The following is a 22,555-nucleotide window of genomic DNA, read 5'->3' on the forward strand; positions in this document are numbered from 1 at the left end:
TACTGATTGACCTGCTGAGTGTTTCCAGCATTTTCCATTTTTGTTTCTAAAAAGATAAGTAATGACTGACTGATTTTAATAGCCTAGCCTGAGTGTCAGCAAACTATCAAATCCAAGCTAAGGAACCACACTCAATAGTCCCCTTCCCTCCCTACCCGCATCCCAACATAACTCCTGAAACAAGTAACTGCTGCTTTCTATCCTTCAGCTAATTTCTTGTCCATTTTCAAATTTTACACTGAATCCCTGGTGCTTTGAGCTTGACAAGTAGCCTTTCCATATTGACTGCTGTTTACTAGACTATTATCATATAGACCATTCTCAAGTTTACTCCTGATAATTGATTATTGTAGCCAGCATTGAAGTAAGGCTAAGTTAGCATGCAGGTACAGCAAACAGTTAGGATGGCAAATGGCATGTTGGCCTTTATTGCAAAGGGGTTGGAGTACAAGAGCAAGGAAGTCTTGCTACAGTTGTACAGGGCTTTGGTGAGACCACACCTGGAGTACTGTGTTCAACTTTGGTCTCTTTATCTAAGGAAGGAAATACTTACCTTGGAGGTGGTGCAACAAAGGTTTACTAGATTGGTTCCTGGGATGAGAGGGTTATCCTATGAGGAGAGATTGAGTAGAATGGGCCTATACTCTCTGGAGTTTAGAAGAATGAGAGGTGATCTCATTGAAACATATGAGATTCTGAGGGGGCTTGACAGGTGCTGGGAGGTTATTTCCCCTGGCTGGCATGTCTAGAACTAGGGGGCATAGTCTCCCATTTAAGACTGAGATGAGGAGGCATTTCTTCGCTCGGGTTTGTGAATCTTTGGAATTCTCTGAGCATCCACAGCCCTCTGCGGTAGTCATTGAGTATATTCGAGGCTGAGATACATTTTTGGACTCTAGGGGAATCCAGGGATACATGGATCGGGCAGGAAGTGGAGTTGAGGTTGAAGATCAGTCTTGATCTTATTGAATGAGCAGGCTTGAGGGGTCATATGGCCTACTCCTGCTCCTAGTTCTTATGTTCTTATGTTCTAATATGTCTACAGTTGCTTCGATCTTTACTTTTTTGTATAAAGTTGGCCTGTCTCCAATCTACTGGGCCCTCCCTGGTAAATTCCCTCAATTACTGCCATGCCTCTCAATTCTTCTCCTTTGACACTCAGTACTGTAAGATAAATACCATCTATTCCTGGCAATTTACTTGCTTTGAGCCCTTTTAGTTTGTCTAGGACATCTATTTAATTCTTATTGAAGTTCCTAATTCTGTTTGGGTTATCTATCACTGTTTAGGGAAGGCAAGCTACTTATGTTTTCCCTAGTGAATACTTGAAGGAAATAATTATTTAGTAAATTAACTACATTATGCTCATCCTTAGTTTCAGCCTCATTTCCATCTTTTAAGGTTCTCTCCTCTTCTGACTTTTACTGTTCTAGCGCTGAAAGAATTTTGCACTATTGTGTTTTGCATCTGCAGCTAAGTTTCTTTTCCTCATTAAATCAATATTCCCCCAGACCCTTTTAGGCCCTCTGATCACCCTTTTACCATGTTTTTGCATATTCTATATTAATTCTAGTGAACTCTGATGTCTTTCTCCTAGTAGGATTGATAGATGTCTTTTTCTTTTATTTTGTGGCTCATTAATTTGTTAATTCATTTTGGGTCTTGCTCGTTTAGTCTAAGCTTACTGATCCTAGGTATGTATCTGCCTGCTCAGCATTATTTTGAGTTTCATTTTTCTTCTACTGAAGTATTGTTGAATAAACACTTCTCATTTTCTTGAATGCTTTCTATCCCTGTATGTTATGTTTGTTAGTGGGAATATCATAGAACCTCTAGTGTTTGTGCATGTGCATCTTGTACTTTTGCATCCTTTCTTGGCCCCCAGTATCTGTCTGCTCTTGTATATGGTTCCAGTATGTCTGAGTTACTGTGTTCATATCCACCGTTTACCTTCCCATCTACAATCAGTCTGGCCTGGGAGCTGGTGTTTTTCTTTTTCTCTTTTCTTGCTTTTTTTTTCTTTTTGCTCCCTTTCCAACCCATCTTTGATTTTAATATTACACACTATACATGCCTCAGGAGCTATCTCTATGGCTGTTTGACACAGTTACCTGACTGGAATAATTACTGTTAATAACTATTTATTCTCTTCCTTTCTCCATACTAATATTTTTCAGTTTAAAACTTTAAAAATCCCACGAACTTTTTCTTTTTAGCAAAAGGTATCTCGTGATCATTTATGAAATGCCTTTTTGAAATTTGACGAGGCATTTTCCACATTTTGGTGGGTTGTTTAAAAGAGAAGGTAAACTTGGACCTTTTTTAAAATAAGGAGAAAGTAATTGCTTGTGAGCATTGCAAAAATAAATGAGCCAAACTCTTCTACAACCTTTTGGTTCCTGGAACAAAACAAATGAAGAAAGTTGTTGCTTGGCTTGATCACTTGTAGGGTATTACAACTGAGTAACATTTTAATACAAGCACAAAGTTGCAACTTTTCCTTATTTCCTTACTTCCTTACTTCCCTGTTGTGAAACATGGTAAAGATCCTAATTTAGTAGCTGATGCTTAAAGCAGAACTTTGTTGAAAAGCAAGCTATCATAGCTGAAACTGTAATACAGATTTTTGCTGATTGTGCTTGAATATGATATAATCTGTAACCTGCACCTTTCCCATCCACAGATATTCATATTAATAAAGCTGTATTTGCCTTCAGATTCCCTCTAATTTTCTGTGATGAGTAAGCTGCAAGCTTTTTCACTGACAGAATTTTTTCTCTTCCCCATTATAGTGTTTCATAAATTATTGTAGATATCTCAGCAGACTTCCTGTCAGACATGCATCCTTATGCCATGTCTTCTCAACTGAAATTCATCTGTAACTTTTTTTGCTTTTTAAACAACTTTTAATAAATGCAAAAAGCTATTGAAGGTAGCTAAGGCAAGTACCAAATAATTTGCAAAAGAAAAAATGTTGTCTAATAAGGGTAAGTGTTTATATTTTGAGTGATTTCTAATCTTTGCGGTATTCACTTAGCTAGGCCCTGAGTTCCAAGTCCTGTGATATATGTATACTCTTGTAGTATATACCATTATTGGATGGGTAACTTGAACCGAGCATGCTTTGTGTCCTGCAGGAGTTGTAGAAGGGGATCTGGCTGCAGTAGAAGCTTACAAGTCATCTGGAAGTGACATTGCTCGGCAGCTTATATCTGATGAAGTACGCCTGTTGAATCGTCCATCAGCTTTTGATGTAGGTTACACCCTTGTACACCTTGCTATCCGTTTTCAGAGACAGGACATGTTGGCAATTTTATTGACGGAGGTGAGTTAGCCTAATAGTTCTATTTTTTTCCCTATTTCTGTTTTAGGAAAACTACGGGTTGATGTCAAATGAGTCCTTGCAGTTTGAGATTAAACCTAATATAGTAAGTACAAAAGAGATTTTTGTAATTCAAAAATAGTGAGGGTACCAGTCTAAATTCAAACTGACAGTCTCAGTAGGGTAACACATGTTGCTACACTTAATATACACAGCATTAAAAGGCATTGGGGAATATTTTGTCACAATTGGGCTTGACATTGGAATCTTGAGTGCAGTGAGTAATAATGCCTGACTTGTACTAACTCTCAACCAAAAAAATATTTTTGATTGTTCTCCCTTGGATGTACACAAGGAATGTTTTTTTGTGCCAAGAAAATGTGAATAACTACACTATATTGGGACAAATACTAATAAGACCTTTTTATTAAGCATTTTAAAATAGCTAGTGAGGGTAGCACTACCAGGGATAAAGGTGGGAGTCTAATTGTGGAGGGTGAAGGTGTGGTGTTTTTGCCTATTAAATAAAACTGTAAAAATTTGTCCTCTGGCTACATTTGTGGTCTAAACGATGAGAAAAAGGAAATGCTACATTGGAGTGTGTGCGTGTGCGTGCAGCTTGAATTCTGAAATATTTTTGTGTGAAATATATAGTGCCTTTATTCTGCCTCTTTCTCTATAGGTATCTCAACAAGCTGCCAAGTGTATACCTGCTATGGTATGCCCAGAGCTTACTGAACAGATACGTCGTGAGATAGCTGCATCCCTCCATCAACGCAAGGGAGACTTTGCCTGTTACTTCCTCACTGATCTGGTGACATTCACATTACCTGCAGGTACCCTAACCATGAAATTCCAATGGGTGGATTTAGATATAATATTGAGTCATATGTCACCTTTTTAATAGAGAGCAGATTGAAATTGATGGAGAATGGATGTGATCAATGCTGTGTGCCGAAGTATTTATTTGTGAACAAGTGATTGAGTTTGCACGTGAGGTAAGACATAATATATTATCAATAATCCCACAATAGTTATCTTGCTAATGTGGGATACAGAATTTATTTTAGATAGGTGAGACAAGATGGGCACTCAGGTGAAACATTAGAGAAGAAAAACAAGATGCATAGAGTACTGGGAGAGGCAAATAGCATTCGAGTAAAACATAGTTTAGAAATAGGAGTGATCAGGGGGCAAATACAAGGCAGTCTAAGATGGAGTGCTTGTGCGTAAAAGCATTTAGCATGATAAATAAGGTTGGTGAGCTGCAGGCTCGGGTTGCTACAAGGCAATAACAGAAACCGGACTCTCAGAAGGGGAGTAAAAACAGAAAATGCAGGAAAATCTCAGATGTTAGAGTTAAGTTTTTAAGCAAGTACAGAGCCGGGGGGAGAGGAGGAAAGAACAAAAGGGAAGGTCTATGTTAGGGTAGAGGGCAAGATTGATTAAATGACAAAAGGGATGATCGTGCGAGGCAAGGAGTGTGGTAATGGGACAAGTAAAGAAACAGAAGATTGGTCTAGAGTAGTTGTGAATGGCAACAGCAGAACCATTACCAGCACTTGCTGTCTGAAAAAATGGGAGCAGTGGTTATGGTCTGAAGTTATTGAAATCAGTGTTGAGTCCGGAAGGTTGTAAAGTGCCTAATCGAAAGATGAGGTGCTGTTCCTCGAGCTTATGTTGAGCTTCTTTGGAACAGTGTAAGAGGCCGAGGACACAGGTCAGAGTGGGAGTGGGATGGGGAATTAATATGGCAAGCGACCAGCAGGTCAGGGTCACGCTTGAGGACAGAGCGGAGGTGTTCAGCAGAGCGATCACCCTCTGCGTTTGGTCTCCCCATTGTAGAGGAGACTGCATTGTGAGCAGTGAATACAGTATACTAAATTGAAAGAAGTATAAGTAAACTGCTGTTTCACCTGGAAGGAGTATTTGGGGCCCTGGATGGTGGGAAGGGAGGAGGTGTAGGGGCAGGTGTTGCATCTTCTGCGCTTGCATGGGAAGGTGCTGTGGGGAGAAGAATGGGTGCTAGAAGAGTGGATCAGGGTGTCACGGAGGGAGCGGTCCCTTGGGAATGTGGGGAGGGGATTATGTGTTTGGTGGGATTGTGCTGGAGGTCAAAGAAGGGGAGGATTGGGAACTTAATATTCCTGGCTACAAGGTATTCAAGAAAGAAAGGAGATCGGGGGGGGAAGTAGGGTGGCAGTATTGATCAAAGAAGCTATTATGGCACTAGAAAGGGATGGTGTAGTTGAGGGGACAAAGACAGAATCTATTTGGTTAGAATTAAGGAACAATAGAGGAGCTATTATGCTACTGGGTATATACTGTATGCCACCAAATAGTGGGAAGGAAATAGAGAAACAAGTTTGCAGGCAAATCACAAGTGCAAGAACTATAGAATAGTGATAATGGGGGACTTCATTTACCCAATATAGACTGGGATAATAGTGTAAATTACATAAAATGTACAGCACAGAAACAGGCCATTTGGCCCAATAGGTCTATGCTGGTTTCTCCACACAAGCCTCCTCCCACCTTCATCTAACCCTATCAGCATATCCTTCTATTCCTTTCACCCGTGTGTTTATCCAGCTTCCCCTTAAATGCTTCTATGCTAGTCGCCTCTACTACTCCTTGTGGTAGCAAGTTCCACTCTCTCTGGTTAAAGAAGTTTGTTCTGAATTCCTGATTGGATTTATTAGTGACTATCTTATATTTATGATCCCTAGTTCTGGTCTCCCCTGCAAGTGGAAGCATCTTTTCTACATCTACCCTATCAAACCTTTGACTAATTTTAAAGACCTCTATCAGGTCCCCCCCTCTGTCTTCTCTTTTCTAGAGAAGACCCTCAGCCTGTTCAATTTTTCCTGATAGCTATAACCTCTGTTCTGGTATGATGCTAGTAAATCTCTTTTGCACCTTCTCCAGTGCCTCAATATCCTTTTTATGATATGGAGACCAGAACTGTTCACAGTACTCCAAGTGGGGGAGGAATTACTGAAATGCGTACAGTGTGTTTCCAGCCCAACGAGGAAGGGAGGAAGGAAGAAGTGCTCACTAGTTCTGGGGAAACATAGAAAATAGAAGCAGGAGTAGGCCATTTGGCCCAGTATGATCATGGCTGATCCTCTATCTCAATACCATATTCCTGCTCTCTTCCCAAATTCCTTGATGCCTTTTGTGTCTAGAAATCTATCTAGCTCCTTCTTAAATATATTCAGTGACTTGGCCTCCTCAGCCTTCCGTGGTAGAGAATTCCACAGGTTCACCACCCTCTGAGTGAAGAAATTCAGAGGGAAGCATTTGGGGAATAGTGATCACATCAGGTTTAGAATAGTTGTGGAAAAAGACAAGGAACAATCAAGCGTAAAAATACTTAACTGAAGGAGGGCTAATTTCAGTGAGTTAAAAAGGGATCTTGCCCAGGTGCATTGGATCAGAAATTTAGGCAAAACAGTAATTGAACAATGGGATGTCTTCAAAGAGGAGATGGTTTGGGTACAGAGCGGACACATTCCCACAAGGGGGAAAGGAAGGGCATCCAAAGCTAGAGCTCCCTGGATGACTAAAGGTATAGGGATTAAAATGAAACAGAAAAAGGAGGCTCATGATAAATGTAAGATTCATAATATGGTAGAGAACAAAGTTGAATAGAGAAGGTACAGAGGAGATCTAAAAGAAAATGAGGGGCACATCTACACAAAATATCCACAACTTGATATTACTTTTAGGTTATAGTTGAATGCAGGACCGAAAGGAACAATTTCACTCATAAATGAAATGAGTGAAAGATTAGCGGCTAACATAAAAGGGCACCCAAAAGTCTTCTATAAACCTCTAAATAGTAAAAGGGTAGTCAAAGGAAGGAGGGACAAAAAAGATCATTTTGTGGAGGCAGAGGGCATGGCTGAGGTACTAAGTACTACGCATCGGCCTTCACTAGAGAAGAAGATGCTGCCAATGTAGCAGTAAAAGAGGAGGTAGTAGAGATATTGGATAAGACAAAAATAGATAGAGGAAGTACTTAAGATTGGCAGTACTCAAAGTAGTAAAGTCACCCGGTCCAGATAGGATGCATCCTAGGTTACTGAGGGACGTAAGGGTGGAAATTGTGGAGGCTCTGGCCACAATCTTCCGATCCTCCTTAGATATGGGAGTGGTGCCGGAGAACTGGAGGATTGCAAATGTTACACCCCTGTTCAAAAAAGGGGGAGAGGGATAAACCTAGCAATTACAGGCTAGTCAGCCTAATATCGGTGGGGAAACTGAGACAATAATCCGGGACAAAATTTAATTGGCACTTGGAAAAGTATGGGCTAATAAATGAAAGTCAGCTTGGATTTGTTAAAGGAAAATTGTGTTTGACTAACTTGATTGAGTTCTTTGATGAAATAACGGAGAGGGTTGATGAAGGTCGTGCGGTTGACATGTAAATGGTTCAAAAGGCATTTGATAAAGTACTGCATAATAGACTTGTTACTAAAATTAAAGCCCATGGGATTAAAGGGACAGTGGCAGCATGGATACAAAATTGGCTAAGGGACAGAAAGCGGAGAGCAGTGGTGAACAGTTGTTTTTCAGACTGGAGGGAAGTATACAGAGGTGGGCTCCATGGGTTGTTATTCGGACCACTGCTTTTTTGATGTTATTGACCTGGACTTGGGTATACAGGGTATAATTTCAAAGTTTGCAGATGACACGAAACTGGGAAATGTAGTAAACAATGTGGAGGATAGTAAGACTTCAAGAGGACATAGACGTGCAGGTGAAATAGGCAGACACATGGCAGATGAAATTTAACGCAACAAAGTGTGAAGTGATACATTTTGGTAGGAAGTACAAGGAGAGGCAATATAAATTAAATGGTACAGTTTTAAAGGGAGTGCAGGAACAGAGAGACCTGGGGGTGTATGTACACAAATCTTTGAAGGTGGCAAGACAAATTGAGAAGGCTGTTTTTAAAAAAAAAGCATATGGGGTCCTTGGCTTAATTAATAGAGGCATAGAGTATAAAAGTGAGTAAGTTATGCTAAACCTTCAGAAAACACTGGTTAGGCCTCAGCTGAAGTATTGTGTTCAATTCTGGGCACCACACTGTAGGAAGGATGTCAAGACTTGAGAGGGTGCAGAAACAATTTACTAGAATGGTACTGGGGATGAGAGACTTCAGTTACGTGGAGAGACTGGAGAAGCAGGGATTGTTCTCCTTAGAGCAGAGAAGGTTGAGAGGAGATTTGTTTGAGGTGTTCACAATCATGGACGGTTTTGATAAAATAAATAAGGAGAAACTGTTTCCAGTGACCGATGGGTCGGAAACCAGATTTAAGGTGATTGGCAAAAGAACTGGAGGCGACATGAGGAAACATTTTTTTAACGCAGCAAGTTGTTGTGATCTGCAATGCGGTGCCTGAAGGGGTGGTGGAAGCCGGTTCAATAGTAACTTTCAAAAGGGAATTGGATAAATACTGGAAGGGAAAAAATTTACAGGACTATGGGGAAAGAGCAGGGGAGTGGGACTAATTGGAAAGCTTTTTTAAAGAGCTGGCACAGGCATGATGGGCCGAATGGTCTCCTGTGCTGTATCTACTAGGACAACCATCTGAGCAACTACTTTTCTCACCAGCCATTAGTACCCAGCAGGAGGGAGCTTTAACCCAGAGTGATTTTTATCTAGTAATTCCAACAACAGCAACTTGCATTAGTTATAGCACCTTTCACATAGAAAAACATCCCAAGTCACTTCACAAAGGCACAATCAAACAAAAATGGATCCGATCCACAGAAGAGATATTACACTGGCCAAAAGCTTGGTCAGAGATGGATATTAAAGAAGTACTTAAAGGAAGAGGGAGAAGGTGGGAGGGTTTAGGCACTCCAGCTAGTGACGTCAGTACTAAACAAAACAAAAACTGCTTGGACCACGGAGCTGACTAAATGTATCAAGTTGAGCATTTTCAATGTGCTGTCAGCAGCTGCATGAACCCGCCCCGTAACCATGGTAGTTGTGGTGCTGGTACATTGCACAGTGCCGTGATCCATGCAAGAAAATGGACTACTGCACAAAATCAAAACTCCACAACAAAGAGACAAGTCCTTCAGATAGAACCTGAAACTGAGACCCTATCTGCTTGCTCAGTAAGTTCAGGTGCCACTATTCGGAGAAAAACATGAAGCTCTTCCAGTGTCCTGGTCAATAACATCAAAAATAAATTGGTCATTCATTTCATGTCAGTTTGTGATGCTGGTACAGTTTGAGTTTTATGTTTGTTTTCATGAGAGCACTGTATTTCAAAACTAAGTAATTATTGTAGAAAGTTGCTTGAGATCTTTTGATGTGAAAAATGCTAATTTTAAATTTTTAACAAAATAATCCTACACAAATTGGTAGGATGTTGAGCTTCCATGATGGCTTGGTGAGTTTATTCAATTAGTAGCTGAGCCGTAGAGCAAAGTCCCAGGTTTGATCCTAGTCTTTGTTGAATTAGCTGATCTGAGCTGGGGTTGCAGTTGGAATGATAGACTTAACACTCCTGGGCCAGGTAGAGAAAATTTGGCTAGGATTCCTCCTGCAGTGCGTTTGTGACTTTCCTTCCTCTCCTCCCACTGTAACTATACGTGCTTGGGTGAGGATGGAATCTGGCTGGGTTTTGAATAATTGCCTCCGTAAGGTACAGGAGAATGACTGACTGACTAAGACCCATGAACCGTATTAAGATTAAGTGACATTTATAATATACTTGTATTAGAGCACTGCTGCTATAGTCAGTCTTGACTTCATGTTGTCCAAGGCATCGCTTGATTTTATATTAGTGCTGCTGCTAGAGATCCACCTCAAAAGTGTTTGTTTTCCCCCTGCATTATCAGTAGATGAAAAACTTAAATCGCCACCTTCTGGTGGTACAGGCTGCCATGGTTACCCTTTTTTTTCTAGCTTTGGGCAAGTTGTGCTATGATTACTGGTCCTTTTTCTGACATTGAGAGAGGGTTGATGACAAGAAATGTGCATGATAATGTCCTTTCAATAACTGTATCATCTTAGAAAAACTGTATAGTTTACCTATTCACTGAATTCTGTGCACAGTGTAATTGGGTGAATTCAGACCCAAAGAATATAACAAAGTTATAAACTTTAAGCTTTAAAGTAGAAATGATTCTGAAAAATAAATGCTACATTGAAGTATTAGTTCTGAATATTTTTATTTGCAACCAATTTTTAAAAATGCCAATCACCAAATGGAAATTAGGATCTAGTCAGTTTTAATAAAGAGAGGTTTCACTATTGGATTCCCATCTTACAAAGTTTCATCTGTTAAGAAATTTGATTAAATTGAATAACTTCTTTCTCCTGCTGTGTCCCATGTATTTGACTGACTAACTATAACTTTTGTGTTGATGGTAAACATTCTAACTGTAATGTTTGTTGTGAATATCTCTCTTTTCTTAGGATGTTTGTCAATTTTCTTCCTCATTGATTAAATCTCTGATTTCCTTTTCTAATTTGGGTATTCACCAATCATATTGCACAACTTATATTCATATCGTGCCTTTAATGTAGAAAAATTAAATTACACCCTCCTGCCAATGGAGGCACTGCAGCACCTAAGTTTTATCTCTCCCTGCTCTTCAACCTTTACTGCAGTGACATGCCTATGTTCATACCAAATCTGCCTTTCTGCTTCCCATGTTGCTGTAAGTTTTTGCTGTTTCATTGACAATTGTCATATAAAATCAAAGTATCCTACAAAATAAGTGCTGAAATGTATGACTTTTGAATGGATGACTGAATAACATTGTGTTCACTAGTCCAGTTATCCACTGCCCTCTAACCCGCATCACATGAAGACTGCACTTGGTTTTCGCTCCGTGTGCATAGCCATATACGATCGACTAGTATAAGTATAATTAGATATTAAAAATCTTGTGTCTAGCTCACATTTCCTGGGCACAAACATCTTGCTTCTGGTGTCATGCTTTTTATAACGGAAAACCCATATGTCAACGTTTTATAATGGGAACACCATAGAAATTTTTAACCATCATGATTTATTGATGAACCAAACAAATCACCACCTTTTTTTTCCTCAGTAGCTGAAATTTTTAATGTTACAAATTACATTTCAAACTATAATTTTTAAATATATTTAGTTCACTATCACAATTACATTTCCTCATTGAATTGTCTTTTAATGAGTTCATTTAAATTCAAGGTCTCAGCCTACCTTAAAAGCTTTGACTGGAAATTTTTGCCATACAGCAGTTGGAGAGCTTTCAAACACATCTGTGCATCAATAGGATTTGAAGGATAGAAAGTTGTGCTTCCTCATCCTGTGGAGATGAAAGACTTGGGCAGCACTTTGCTCACATTATACTAGTTGCCTGTGGCGTTGCGCACACAGATTCAAGACCAAATGTAGCCTTCAAGTGAAATAAGGTAAGAAGGCAGAGAATAATTGGACCAGGTCATGCAGATAGGATTTAGTCCCACATTTTAAAGTTGTATATTCTGTTATTTTGTATAATACTTTTTCCAAAAGAGTTTGAAAGGAACTGGAGATTGAATTCTTAAGCTTTATTTCAGTTCAGTGTTAACATTTGTTAAGAAATGCTGTTTTCTATTCTGAACTGCTCAGATAGGCAGCACCTGTGATTGTGGTTTCTTTGGTAAGAAAACCGATTGTTTATCAAGAATAGATTTTGTTTAAGTCACTCACCTCTTTATTCATTTAAACAATCTCTTCTGAACCATTTTTGAGGTTTAAGGAAATTATTCTTAAACTTGGAAACTAAAATGGTGAGTGTTTTGAGGTAATTTTTGTATATCTTTGGGAATTTGTTTATTACAGACTATAGATTTTGAAAAGCTGTACTAAAAGGATAATTTTTTCCCTATCTGCAATCCTGGTACATGCCATGAATACATCAGGAAGTTGTACAACCCCCAGACTGTGATTTTCCATATTAATTTTAAGAAACACAACATTTACCCTTAACTGCTTTAAGACAAGAGTGTAATGACAGGAACTGGTTGACTATGTGGTAAGTAGTAGGGTACTTGAGGGCACAAGAGGAGTTGTGGATAGGTTAGAGGTTGAGGTCAGGTATGCAGTGGAAGGTTGGAACCTGATAGTTTGAAAGGGGTCAAGAACAGTTTACTTCCCCAACAAGGATGCTACACCCTGCTCTTCCCTCACAATATGACCAAATTCTCATAACCTAATATTGCCAAACTCTAGATCCCTAATGCTCAAAAATCTCCTCTCTAATCTTGCTGGATTCCATTCCCCTCTTCTGCACCTTTCCCATTCCCAGGACCCTCTGAGTGCTTGCAAACTCTAGATCATAGTACTAGTGCTCCCTGATCCCGGAACCACACTCAATGCACCCAGCCCTTGATACCTCCCTCCCCAATACTCGGTGATCCCAGGCCCTACTCCAATGTTCCTAAGCCTCACACTCCAATTTCCTGGAAAACCCCTCCCACTGCTCCCAGACCCTGGACTCTCCCTCAATATTGCTGGATCCTGAGACACAGCCCCAAAAAATAAATAAAACCTTTGCGATATGACCACAAAACCTGGATGAGGAGCAACGCAAAAATATTTGCATAATACAGGTAACGTGCATTGAACAACGCACTTGCATGCCCCATGAGCGATGCTACAGGAGATCTAATAGATATGTATAAACAGTTGCCCCTGATGAACCCATTAGAGATACTGGCTATCAAGATTTATTGATTCAGAGACAAAGGATGTGGAATTAGTGTCATATGACATGCACAGTTCAAGCATTCTGGGTTAATATGTTCATTCTACTAAACTTGCTATCTAATATAAGATATAACGTAGAATCCAAGGTTAGATATTCTGCAGTTTATTTTAATTTACTTTTTTTTTCTGGTGGGGAATGGAAAAGCTTTGCTTGCATTTCTTCCTGGAAGTAAATGGATTGAATCCATGATGGAAGGGAGTGTGTGTGGTGTGTAGAAGGAACAGATTTGATGGGCCAAGTGGCCTTAATCATTTGATTTTTTTGTGTCTTTAAATGTGCACAAGTGCAAACTGGCTGTTCAAAGTCTCTGGCACAGAACTGTCTGTTCTTCAGTTGGTAAGAATGTGTTTCAGTTGCTATCTTATCTCTACCTCTGGAACAACAGTCTTCATATGGCATCAGGTTTCGTATTACATTGATAGTGTCCCAATGCAGAGAAAGCTTGACTGTGATAGAGGTAGACTAAAAATGAGTCTCTGTCAACTGAATCCTTGTCTATATACATATTTCTACTTTTTTAAAACATTGTTTTGGCTGGTTTTAAAAGTAGAACTGCAGTGGATTGGGGAGGGATCAAGCAACCTCAAATATTTGAGCAGGTAGTGAAATTGAATCTGAGGTCAAACAACAGTAGGTATGTAAAATTGTGTTTGGGGCTTGCATTATGAGCTGTTTGCATAAGTGCACTGAAGCTATTCAAAGCTTTCTTGAAGTTACTTGTATATGCTCCATCTTTTGTTAACTGCTTTCTATACAGGTGGTTTAAAAATTCTGTTGCATAGTCACCCAATATACAAGCAGAACAGCCATATTACCACATATAGTCTCAATTTTGCTGGGATAAGGGTTGAGTTAAAGTTGTTTCACCTTACCCAGAAATATCATTGAAATTCACTTCAAAGATATGCACTCTAGCAGTATTTAGTGACCGTTTGTCCATTTTGCCCAGCAGGAAGAACTTAATTCTAGGAGAATGTGTTGAGCAGGCATCATTGAGAAGAATAAGGATTACTAAAAGCAATCTATCTATATTGTGGCATTAGTGTTTCAACTGCCTACACGTTTCTAAATCTGCCCATACTAGAATGCAACTGTACATTAAATTTAATGTTCTGTGCAAGACGGAAAGAGGATTAATGTCTTTAAGGCTAGGTCAGTGAAGTTGAATGGCTAAATAAAGAAGCAAATGCATGAACTTGGCACAGGCAAGTAAAACCCAATTGAATTGAATGGTATACACTTAAGGTCTAGGTTAGTTAATGTAACACTCACGGAAAATAGTGTATTACTCAAGTTTATTATTGACTTTCTAGTTTGTATGTACTTAGAAGGACCTATAAGACTCAATGTACAATATAAAATAAAAAATACTGCATATCAAATAGAATCAGACTTTTAAAGCACAGAAGGAATGTCAGACAATTTTGACCAAATTATCCACTTAATCCTATGCCCCATACCCTCTTAGAATAATTTTGAAAATAAATTTCATACTTGCAATAGTGTGTTAGGGCTGATATTTAAAACTTGAAAGGAATTGTATATCATAATTAAAAATTGCTGAAATAACAGTAATTTGTCCTGAGCAATGTTTTAAGGAGGAGAAAATTCTATGTTGTATATTTTGAGCTAATCTCAAATATTGCTAGACAGCCTTTTGCATTCTTTAAGCTTTTAAAACTCTAAACTAGGTGTCCCTAATTCCCATCTGATTTACCTCATCTTCTCTCCAACTCTTTCTTTGGGTTCAGCCTTTTTGCTACTGCACGGAGGCTTGGTCCTTCGTCTACATTTCTCAATTAAAAAAAAATGAATTAGGAATCCAGCAATTAAGCTTTCAAGCTATTGTAATATATTTGGTACAGCATTCCAGTAACCTTTAAATCATGATGGAATGGGTCCTGCAGATAAAAGCCAAGAGCAAACATTTTAGCAGTTAAAATGCCCACTGGCAGCACTTTGAATATTTCTCATTATTATGGCAGTTGCACTAACTAGATTTAGCCCTTAATCTGTCTGATTGAATTAACAAAGATTAACATTTGTACTGTAAGAACTAGGGTCAACTACTTAAAACTAGATTCTATGTATAGAAAAGTAGGGTTGATTTTTATTTAATACTGAAAACCACGTTTCTAAATTCCTAATTAAGTTGAATAGCCTTATAAATGGACTAGATCAATGTTGAATTCTCCTAGTGAACATTACCATATTTATGCTTGGTATAGGTTATTTGCAGAAATAATTAAAATATTTCTCCAAAGGTTAGTGGAAGATGGTGGTGTTGGAAGGGAAAGGCTGGATTAGCTTTTCCTCTGAAGTGGGGAGAGTTATGGGGGAAACCAACAAGAAAGCACGACAAAGACTTGGAGCTGCTCCTCCATTTTGTTTATGGCAACCTCTACACAAAGATAGGAGCTGCTGTGATGTATTTGAAATTGAAAAATGATCAGTATCTCAACTATGATAGCTTGCTAGCAATCAGAACATTGATGTTGATTGGGGGGGGGGGGGAAACAGGGAAAGAGTGAAACGTATAGCCAAGCTAGAAAATGGGTGCAAATCAACAAAGTCAAATTACAAGACAAAAGGAAGACCTTCCACTGTTTGTTCATCCTACCTACATAGCCCAGTTTCCTACATAGAAATCCTACATAGTCCAGTTTCTGATGTCAGTGGGAGTCTGGTGCATATCCCATACTGAGCTCTGCAGTTTTACTCTTGTTCGAATTTATTCTTGTAATCTTGTTCTTATCAAAAGTAAAACAATGGACATGTAATGAAGCAAAGTTTGGAATTTTGAAAGCAGTCTGATCTCTCTCCAGCAAATGCGGTACATGATGGAAGATAGATTATACATGGGCTGTAAACATAAATTACCAGAAATATTTTGCTTGGCACATACAATGGAATGAATTGTACATGTTAGTGCTTCACTGGCTTTTCATAAAATTGTACACTAGTTGCTTGTGGTGCAACCTTGTTAGACACTTCTAACAGTGGGTTTAGTTCATTGGACTTTCACCCCTGGGACCTGGTTATGAATCCAAGCCAGATTGATGGGATGAAAGTCTCTTTTCCAATAATTGTCAGAGTTGTAACTGGGGTGAGTGTTAGCAGGAACTGGCGTAAGGTTACTAAGTATGAGCTGCAGCCCAAAAGTACCCCTAATGTGATACTAAATTGGCAATCTCACTCAAAGGCTCAAAAGATAGTTAGTGTGGGAACAGAAAAAAATGAGTGTTGGGAAATCCTGGTTTCTACTGATTCTTGAATCTGGACCAGTAGTCAGTCAAAGAAGGTCACACTCACATAATGAGTTTGTTAATCAAAAATACTTAATTAATGTTCACACAAGCATCAGGCAAAGAAGCAATACATACAACCTTAAAAACCAAGGGTTTTTGCATCAAGGCAGTTAGTAATCAGCTCTTTGGCTCTTGATGTCGTCTTGTTGGACGTTCTTCCTGTAAGTGGCATTTTCTTTCATGCTCCTTTCGACTGAAGTGCCTCTTCTCATTGCAATGTTGTCTCTTTATATTTTTAACCCTTTAGGATGTAGGATTGGGGAAAGTGTCTTTTCTTTTAATCCAATTATTTCCTTGGTTCTAGGCTTAGTTCATTACCATAACTCAGTGTTAGTTAAAGTCAATTAAAGCTAGGTGCAATTATCTCAGACCATTGGAATGCGTAAGCTCCTTATCTGTGTGCAAACTCTCATGGAGATCAGAATGTGTGAGCCCCTTTTCTATATGCAGACTCGTTTTATAGCCATGGTGTCTCCAATTACTATGTGGTTCTTTTCTTACCAATTGGTTTTCAGATTTCTGCAGTTGCTTTATTTGCAGTTTTCAAATGTAATGTTTTAAAAGGGGCACAGTTAACTCTCCTTCAAATGTAACACTGTTCAAGGGGTTTTAGCCCCACAAAGCCTCTTGGATTCATTCTGCAAAATAGCTGTGCTGTACTTTAATCTGGGGCGTATAATAAGGACACTGGGTGACAAGAGGAAAAGGCCTTCTGTTTCCCAGCACACAGATCCCTCAACTTCATTACAAAATAATTTTATTCATTTTTGCAAAAACGTGGATCTGTTGTTATGATGGTGCTGAAGATCAAGCGTAGAGGAGTACTTGAAAAGCTCTCAAAAAATGTCTTTCCTCAGGTATTAGTTCCATGTGTGGGAGGATTGGAGAGTTTTAAACTTCTGTGTTGGATATTTTTTGTTTCTCATCAAGCTATCTCTGGTATTGAACCACACCCATTTATTTACCTGTTCCCACAATATGTTTTGGAGTCTTGCGGTGCTATGTGGTATATAGAGTAAAGCGTTCCCTGACTTCAGTGCAGAACCAAGCAGTGAACTGCAGTAGTAGTATGATGAATACTGTTTACCAGGCACGCTTATTTTAAAAAAAAATGTTTTTTTAGATAAAATCAAAAGTATAGCTCATTGACGGCATACTGGTGTAACTTTATCGCAGTGCTAAATTCAGGGAGTACTGGGCACCATGATAAATAAGCATGCTAATACCCATTGCATCATAAAAAATGCCATTGACAAGGAGGTGAGGTTTTCTCTTGACATTGCATCTTTTTAAAATTCCTACAGAGAGCTATTTATATCACCTTAGATAGTAGTAGGGACAGGTGATGAGAGCCATTGTTCCTACCACTGGCAGATTTACCTTGCCATTTACCATGACGAGGCGTATATGAAAGTGGCATCATCACTGAAAAACATCAGGGGCACAATATCGCAGTACCTCCGTTAGCATCCACTGCTTTTAGTTTTAGCCTCTAGATAAACAACTGAAAGTTAGTCGTTCAGCTGGTGCTTGCTGCCTCCAGCCCCTACTATATTGCTGGCTTAAGGCTGCAGTTTTGTTGCTGACTAGCTGAGCTGCTATATAAGTGGAGTATTTTTTTAAGCAAACCTTAGCTGCCCCATTTAAAACATTCAATCTTTTTAGAACACTAGTAGTTAACATACTAGTTAATGTACAAATTTTACAACAAAATCTATATTTGACATAAAACTTGCTAGTGCTGAAGTCATAAACACAAGACTTGAAAGTGAGCATGGATTACCAGTGGTGAAATGTTACGTTGCTTTTGAAATTGTCTCCCAGAAAAATGTTAGTCTAGAATTCTTTCCCTTGTGTACAGAAGTTCAAATGTAGAGGTGATCATTAACCAGAATTTTTGGTATATTTTTGGGAAAATTCATGTTTGCACTCTATTTCATTTTAGCCAACTGTTGCAATGCTCTAAGTAGCCACCAAGGGATCATTTATGTGATACCTATCCTTGCCATCTCTAGATGTATCCTGTTCGGCCACCCAACATAACAATTTGCATTTATGTAGCACCTTTTAACGTAGGGTAATGTCCCAAGGTGCATCACAGGAATGTAATAAGACAAAAATTGACACACAGCCAAAGGAGGACATTAGAACAGGTGACTAAAAGCTTGGTCAAAGAGGCAAGTTTTCAGGACGTTCTCAAAGGAGAGAGAGAGAGAGGTGGCAAGATGGAGAGGTTTAAGGGGGTATTCGAGAATTTCGGGCTTAGATGGCTGAAGGCATGGCTGCCAATGGTGGGGCGGAGGGAGTAGGTGATTCATAAAAGTCCAGAGTTGGAGAAATTGAGTTCTTGGAGGGTTGTTGGGCTGGAAGAGATTAGAGATAGTGAGGGACATGGCTATGGATAGATTTGAACACAGATAATTTTTAAATTTAAGCGTTCGACCAGGAGCCAATGCAGGTCAGCAAGCATAAGGGTGGTGGGTTAACGGGACTTGGTGTGGGTTAGCATATGGGCAGCAGATACTTGGATGAGCTCAGGTTTATGGAGGGTTGGAAGATGGGCAGTCGGCCAGAAGAGCATTGGAATATTTTTCAGGTCGAAGACCTTTCGTCAAAACTGGAAGAAGTTGAAGATTAAACCGTTTTTAAGCAAGTACGGGAGGGGAGGAAAGAACAAAAGGGAAGGTCTGTGATAGGGTGGAGGGTAGGAGTGATTAAATGATAAAAGGGATGATGGTGCAAGGCCAGGAGGGTGGTAATGGGACAAGTAAAGAGGCAAAAGATGGGCCTAAAGGAGCTATAAATAGCAACAGCAGAGCTATGACCAGCACCTGCTGTCCGAGAAAATGGGAGCAGTTGTTATTGAAATGAATGTTGAGTTCAGAAGATTGTAAAGTGCCTAATCAAAAGATGAGTTGCTGTCGCTCGAGCTTCTGTTGAGCTTCATTGGAACTGTGTAGGAGGCCGAGGACAGAGAGGTGGGAGTGGGACGGAGAATTAAAATGGCAGGCGACCGGAAACCTAGGGTCACTTTTGTGGACTGAATGGAGATGTTCAGCAAAGCGACCATCCTATCTGTGTTTGGTCTCCTCGATGCAGAGGAGACCGCATCATGAGCAGTGACTACATTATACCAAATTGAATGAAGTACTAGTAAATCGCTGTTTCACCTGGAAGGAGTGTCTGGGCCCCTGGACGGTGGGAAGGGAGGAGGTGAAAGGGCAGGTGTTGTATTTCCTGCGCTCACACGGGAAGGTGCTGTGGGAAGGAGAGCGGGTGTTGGGGGGATAGAAGGGTGGACCAGAGTGTCGCAGAGGGAACAGTCCCTTCGGAATGCTGAGGGGAGGGGAAGATGTGTTTGGTGGTGGGATCGCGCTGGAGGTGGCAGAGAATGATATGTTGAATGCGGAGGCTGGTGGGGTGGAAGGTGAGGACAAAGGGGAGGTTCTGGGAGGGAGGGGAAGGGGAAGGGGTGAGGGCATAAGTGCAGAAAATGGGACTGACAAGGTCGAGGGCCCTGTCAACTACAGTGGAGGGGAATCCTCGGTTGAGGAAAAAGGAAGACTTATCGGAAGCACTGGTGTAGAAGGTGGCATCATCGGAACAGATGAGACGGAGAAACTGGGAGAAGGGAATAGTCCTTATAACAAGCGGGGTGGGAGGAAGTGTAATCAAGGTAGCTGTGGGAGTCAGTGGGCTTATAATAGATATTAGTTGACAGCCCAGCCCCAGAAATGGAGATAGAGAAGTCGAGGAAGGGAAGAGTCAGAGGTGGACCATGTGAAGGTGGGGGAAGGGTTGAAATTGGAAGCAAAGTTGATGAAATTTTCCAGTTTGGGGCGAGAGCAGAAAACCGCACCAATACAGTCATCAGTGTACCAGAAAAAGATGAGGGAGCCTGAGTAGGACTGGAACAAAGAATGTTCCACATATCCCGCAAAAAGACAGGCATAGCTGGGACCCATACAGGTTCCCATAGCTACATCTCTTATTTGTAGGAAGTGAGTGGAGTTCAGCTAGGCAGAGGAGGGTGGTGGTGGATGAGGACTGGTTGGGCCTCCGTTCAAGGAAGAAGCGGAGGGCCCACAGGCTGTCCTGGTGGGGGATGGCGGTGTGGAAGGACAGGACGTCCATGGTGACAAGGAAACTGTTAGGGCCAGGAAACTGGAAACAGTTAAAGTGGCGGAGGGCGTTGGAAGAGTCGCGGATGTAGGTCGGAAGAGACCGAACGAGGGAGAAAAAAGTGTTGAGAGAAGAAGAAATAAGTTCCGTGGGGCAAGAACAGGCTGAAACGATGGATCTACCAGGGCAGTCTTGTTTGTGGATCTTGGGTAGGATATAGAAGTGAGCTGTGTGGAGTTTCCAGTTCCCCAGCTCTAAACATCTCCTTTTCACCATAGGCATCCAGTCCCTCTACACCTCCATCCCCCACCAGGGCGGCCTGCTGGCCCTCTGCTTCTGCTTTGAATGGAGGCCCAACCAGTCCCCATCCACCACCACCCTCCTCTGCCTGGCTGAACTTGTTCTTATGTTGAACAATTTCTCCTTTGACTCCACTCACTTCCTCCAAATAAAAGGTGTCGCAATGGGAACCTGTATGGCTCCTGGTTGCCTGCCTTTTTGTGGAAGACGAAAGGTCTTCGACCTGAAAGGTTAACTCTTGTTTCTTTCTCCACAGATGCTGCCTGACTTGCTGAGTGTTTCCAGCATTTTCTGTTTTTATTTCAGATTTCCAGCATCCACAGTATTTTGCTTTTGATTGGAATAGTCGAGTCTGGAGGTAACAAAAAGCATGGGTGAGGGTTTCAGCAGCAGACAAGCTGAGGCAGGGATTAAAAAAAAAATTCAAGAAATCCTGCAAACAAAACTGGATTGTTTTCATTTGCTAAAAGAAAGTATTGCTCTGCAACATGTGAAATGTACATACACGACAAACAATAGATGGACGTACTGATCACTTCTATGGGGAAACACCCATGACCCACAGGCTGATTTCAGTGGAGATGACGGTAATAATTCTCTAATTGGTTTCAGAGCTCCTGAGTAGGGAGGGCAAAAAAATCATTTGGGGTTCCTGTTCTGCATTCCACAGTGGCCCGTACTGGAAGTGCATTTGTGTGAACCTTGGGTGAAATCGGGATCGGGCATGGGTCTGATGCCCCCTGTTTTCAAATAGTTTTCCAGTACTCACCACCCAGGTTTAACCATGCATAATGGCTATTTGGGCAAAGCACCATTGGCTGGCTGGTGCCCTAAGAAATCTATTCTAGCCTGGAATTGTTGTCTTTAGGAAAGATGAAGGGGACAAAATTGGCAACGTGAAGGCAAGATTTATAAATGAGAGCTGCATGTACTTTTAAAATATAAGTGGGTATGAAGTTTGCATCCTAAAGTAATCTTGATTTCCAAAGTAGTCTTAAATGTCCACACCAATCTGCAAGCTTATCTGTGCTTTTTGCTTTGATTTTTCTCAGCACAATTATTTGCTGCATTTGATGCCTAAGAGGGAACATGTTTTGTTGAAATAAAATCTCCAGAATAAGCTAGAGTCTAGCTTTGCACTAATGTTTGGAGGCATTGTTTAGTTGGGCAAGTTTTGCTCTAGGCAGACTTGTTTTCTCAAGGCCTTCATATGTTGTGTTGAGTGTTTGCAGTGTTACAAAACTTTAAATCTTTGAATTTCACTTTTTAACAAAAAAATGGGGCGGATGATTTGTAATTTAGTCTAGTACGTTTTTCTAAAAACAAGCTGTAACTTCAAATAATGCTGGCTTCCTTTCCAAAATGAATCTACGGGTATATTTAGCACGGCGTTTAGGTGTAAAAACTTGAATGCCCTTCCATTAGGAGCAAACTTCTTAAATTACATATCTCTTCTGACATCTGGTTTGTTTCACAAATGACCTTGCTGTGAACCATGCTATAGTCCACAGATGTGAAGTAGAATAACTTTTTTTTGACTGAATTTATAAGTTTGTGAAAACTCATTCAGTGGGCTGTTTTCATTGACTAGTGTAATGTGCTAGGAATTGTAAATTAATCATTTATTAAAAAGGATTTAACCAGAGTCATTAGGAAAAATGCTTCAAAACAATACATTTTAAAATGACTGACTTAAATTTTTTTTTGAATCAGACAATGAATTTCTGTCTGA

At 40.2% G+C, this 22,555-nt stretch overlaps 1 protein-coding gene across 6 annotated transcripts in view; it reads left to right on the forward strand.

The window, feature by feature from the left end:
* Window positions 1-22,555, forward strand: part of LOC137340071 (ubiquitin thioesterase ZRANB1) — a 66,323-nt gene that overhangs the window by 21,292 nt on the left and 22,476 nt on the right. For 5 of the 6 annotated variants that reach the window (XM_068002327.1, XM_068002326.1, XM_068002324.1 and 2 more), the window contains 2 exons: window positions 3,138-3,325; window positions 4,005-4,158. In XM_068002327.1, the coding sequence (XP_067858428.1) occupies window positions 3,138-3,325; window positions 4,005-4,158 (342 nt within the window). Of the gene's footprint in view, window positions 1-3,137; window positions 3,326-3,371; window positions 3,429-4,004; window positions 4,159-22,555 lie in introns of all 6 variants that reach the window. The other variant, XM_068002329.1, reaches the window with a different exon arrangement.

This window comes from Heptranchias perlo, chromosome 21 (genome assembly GCF_035084215.1).
Source record: "Heptranchias perlo isolate sHepPer1 chromosome 21, sHepPer1.hap1, whole genome shotgun sequence".
Taxonomy (NCBI): Eukaryota; Metazoa; Chordata; class Chondrichthyes; order Hexanchiformes; family Hexanchidae; genus Heptranchias; species Heptranchias perlo.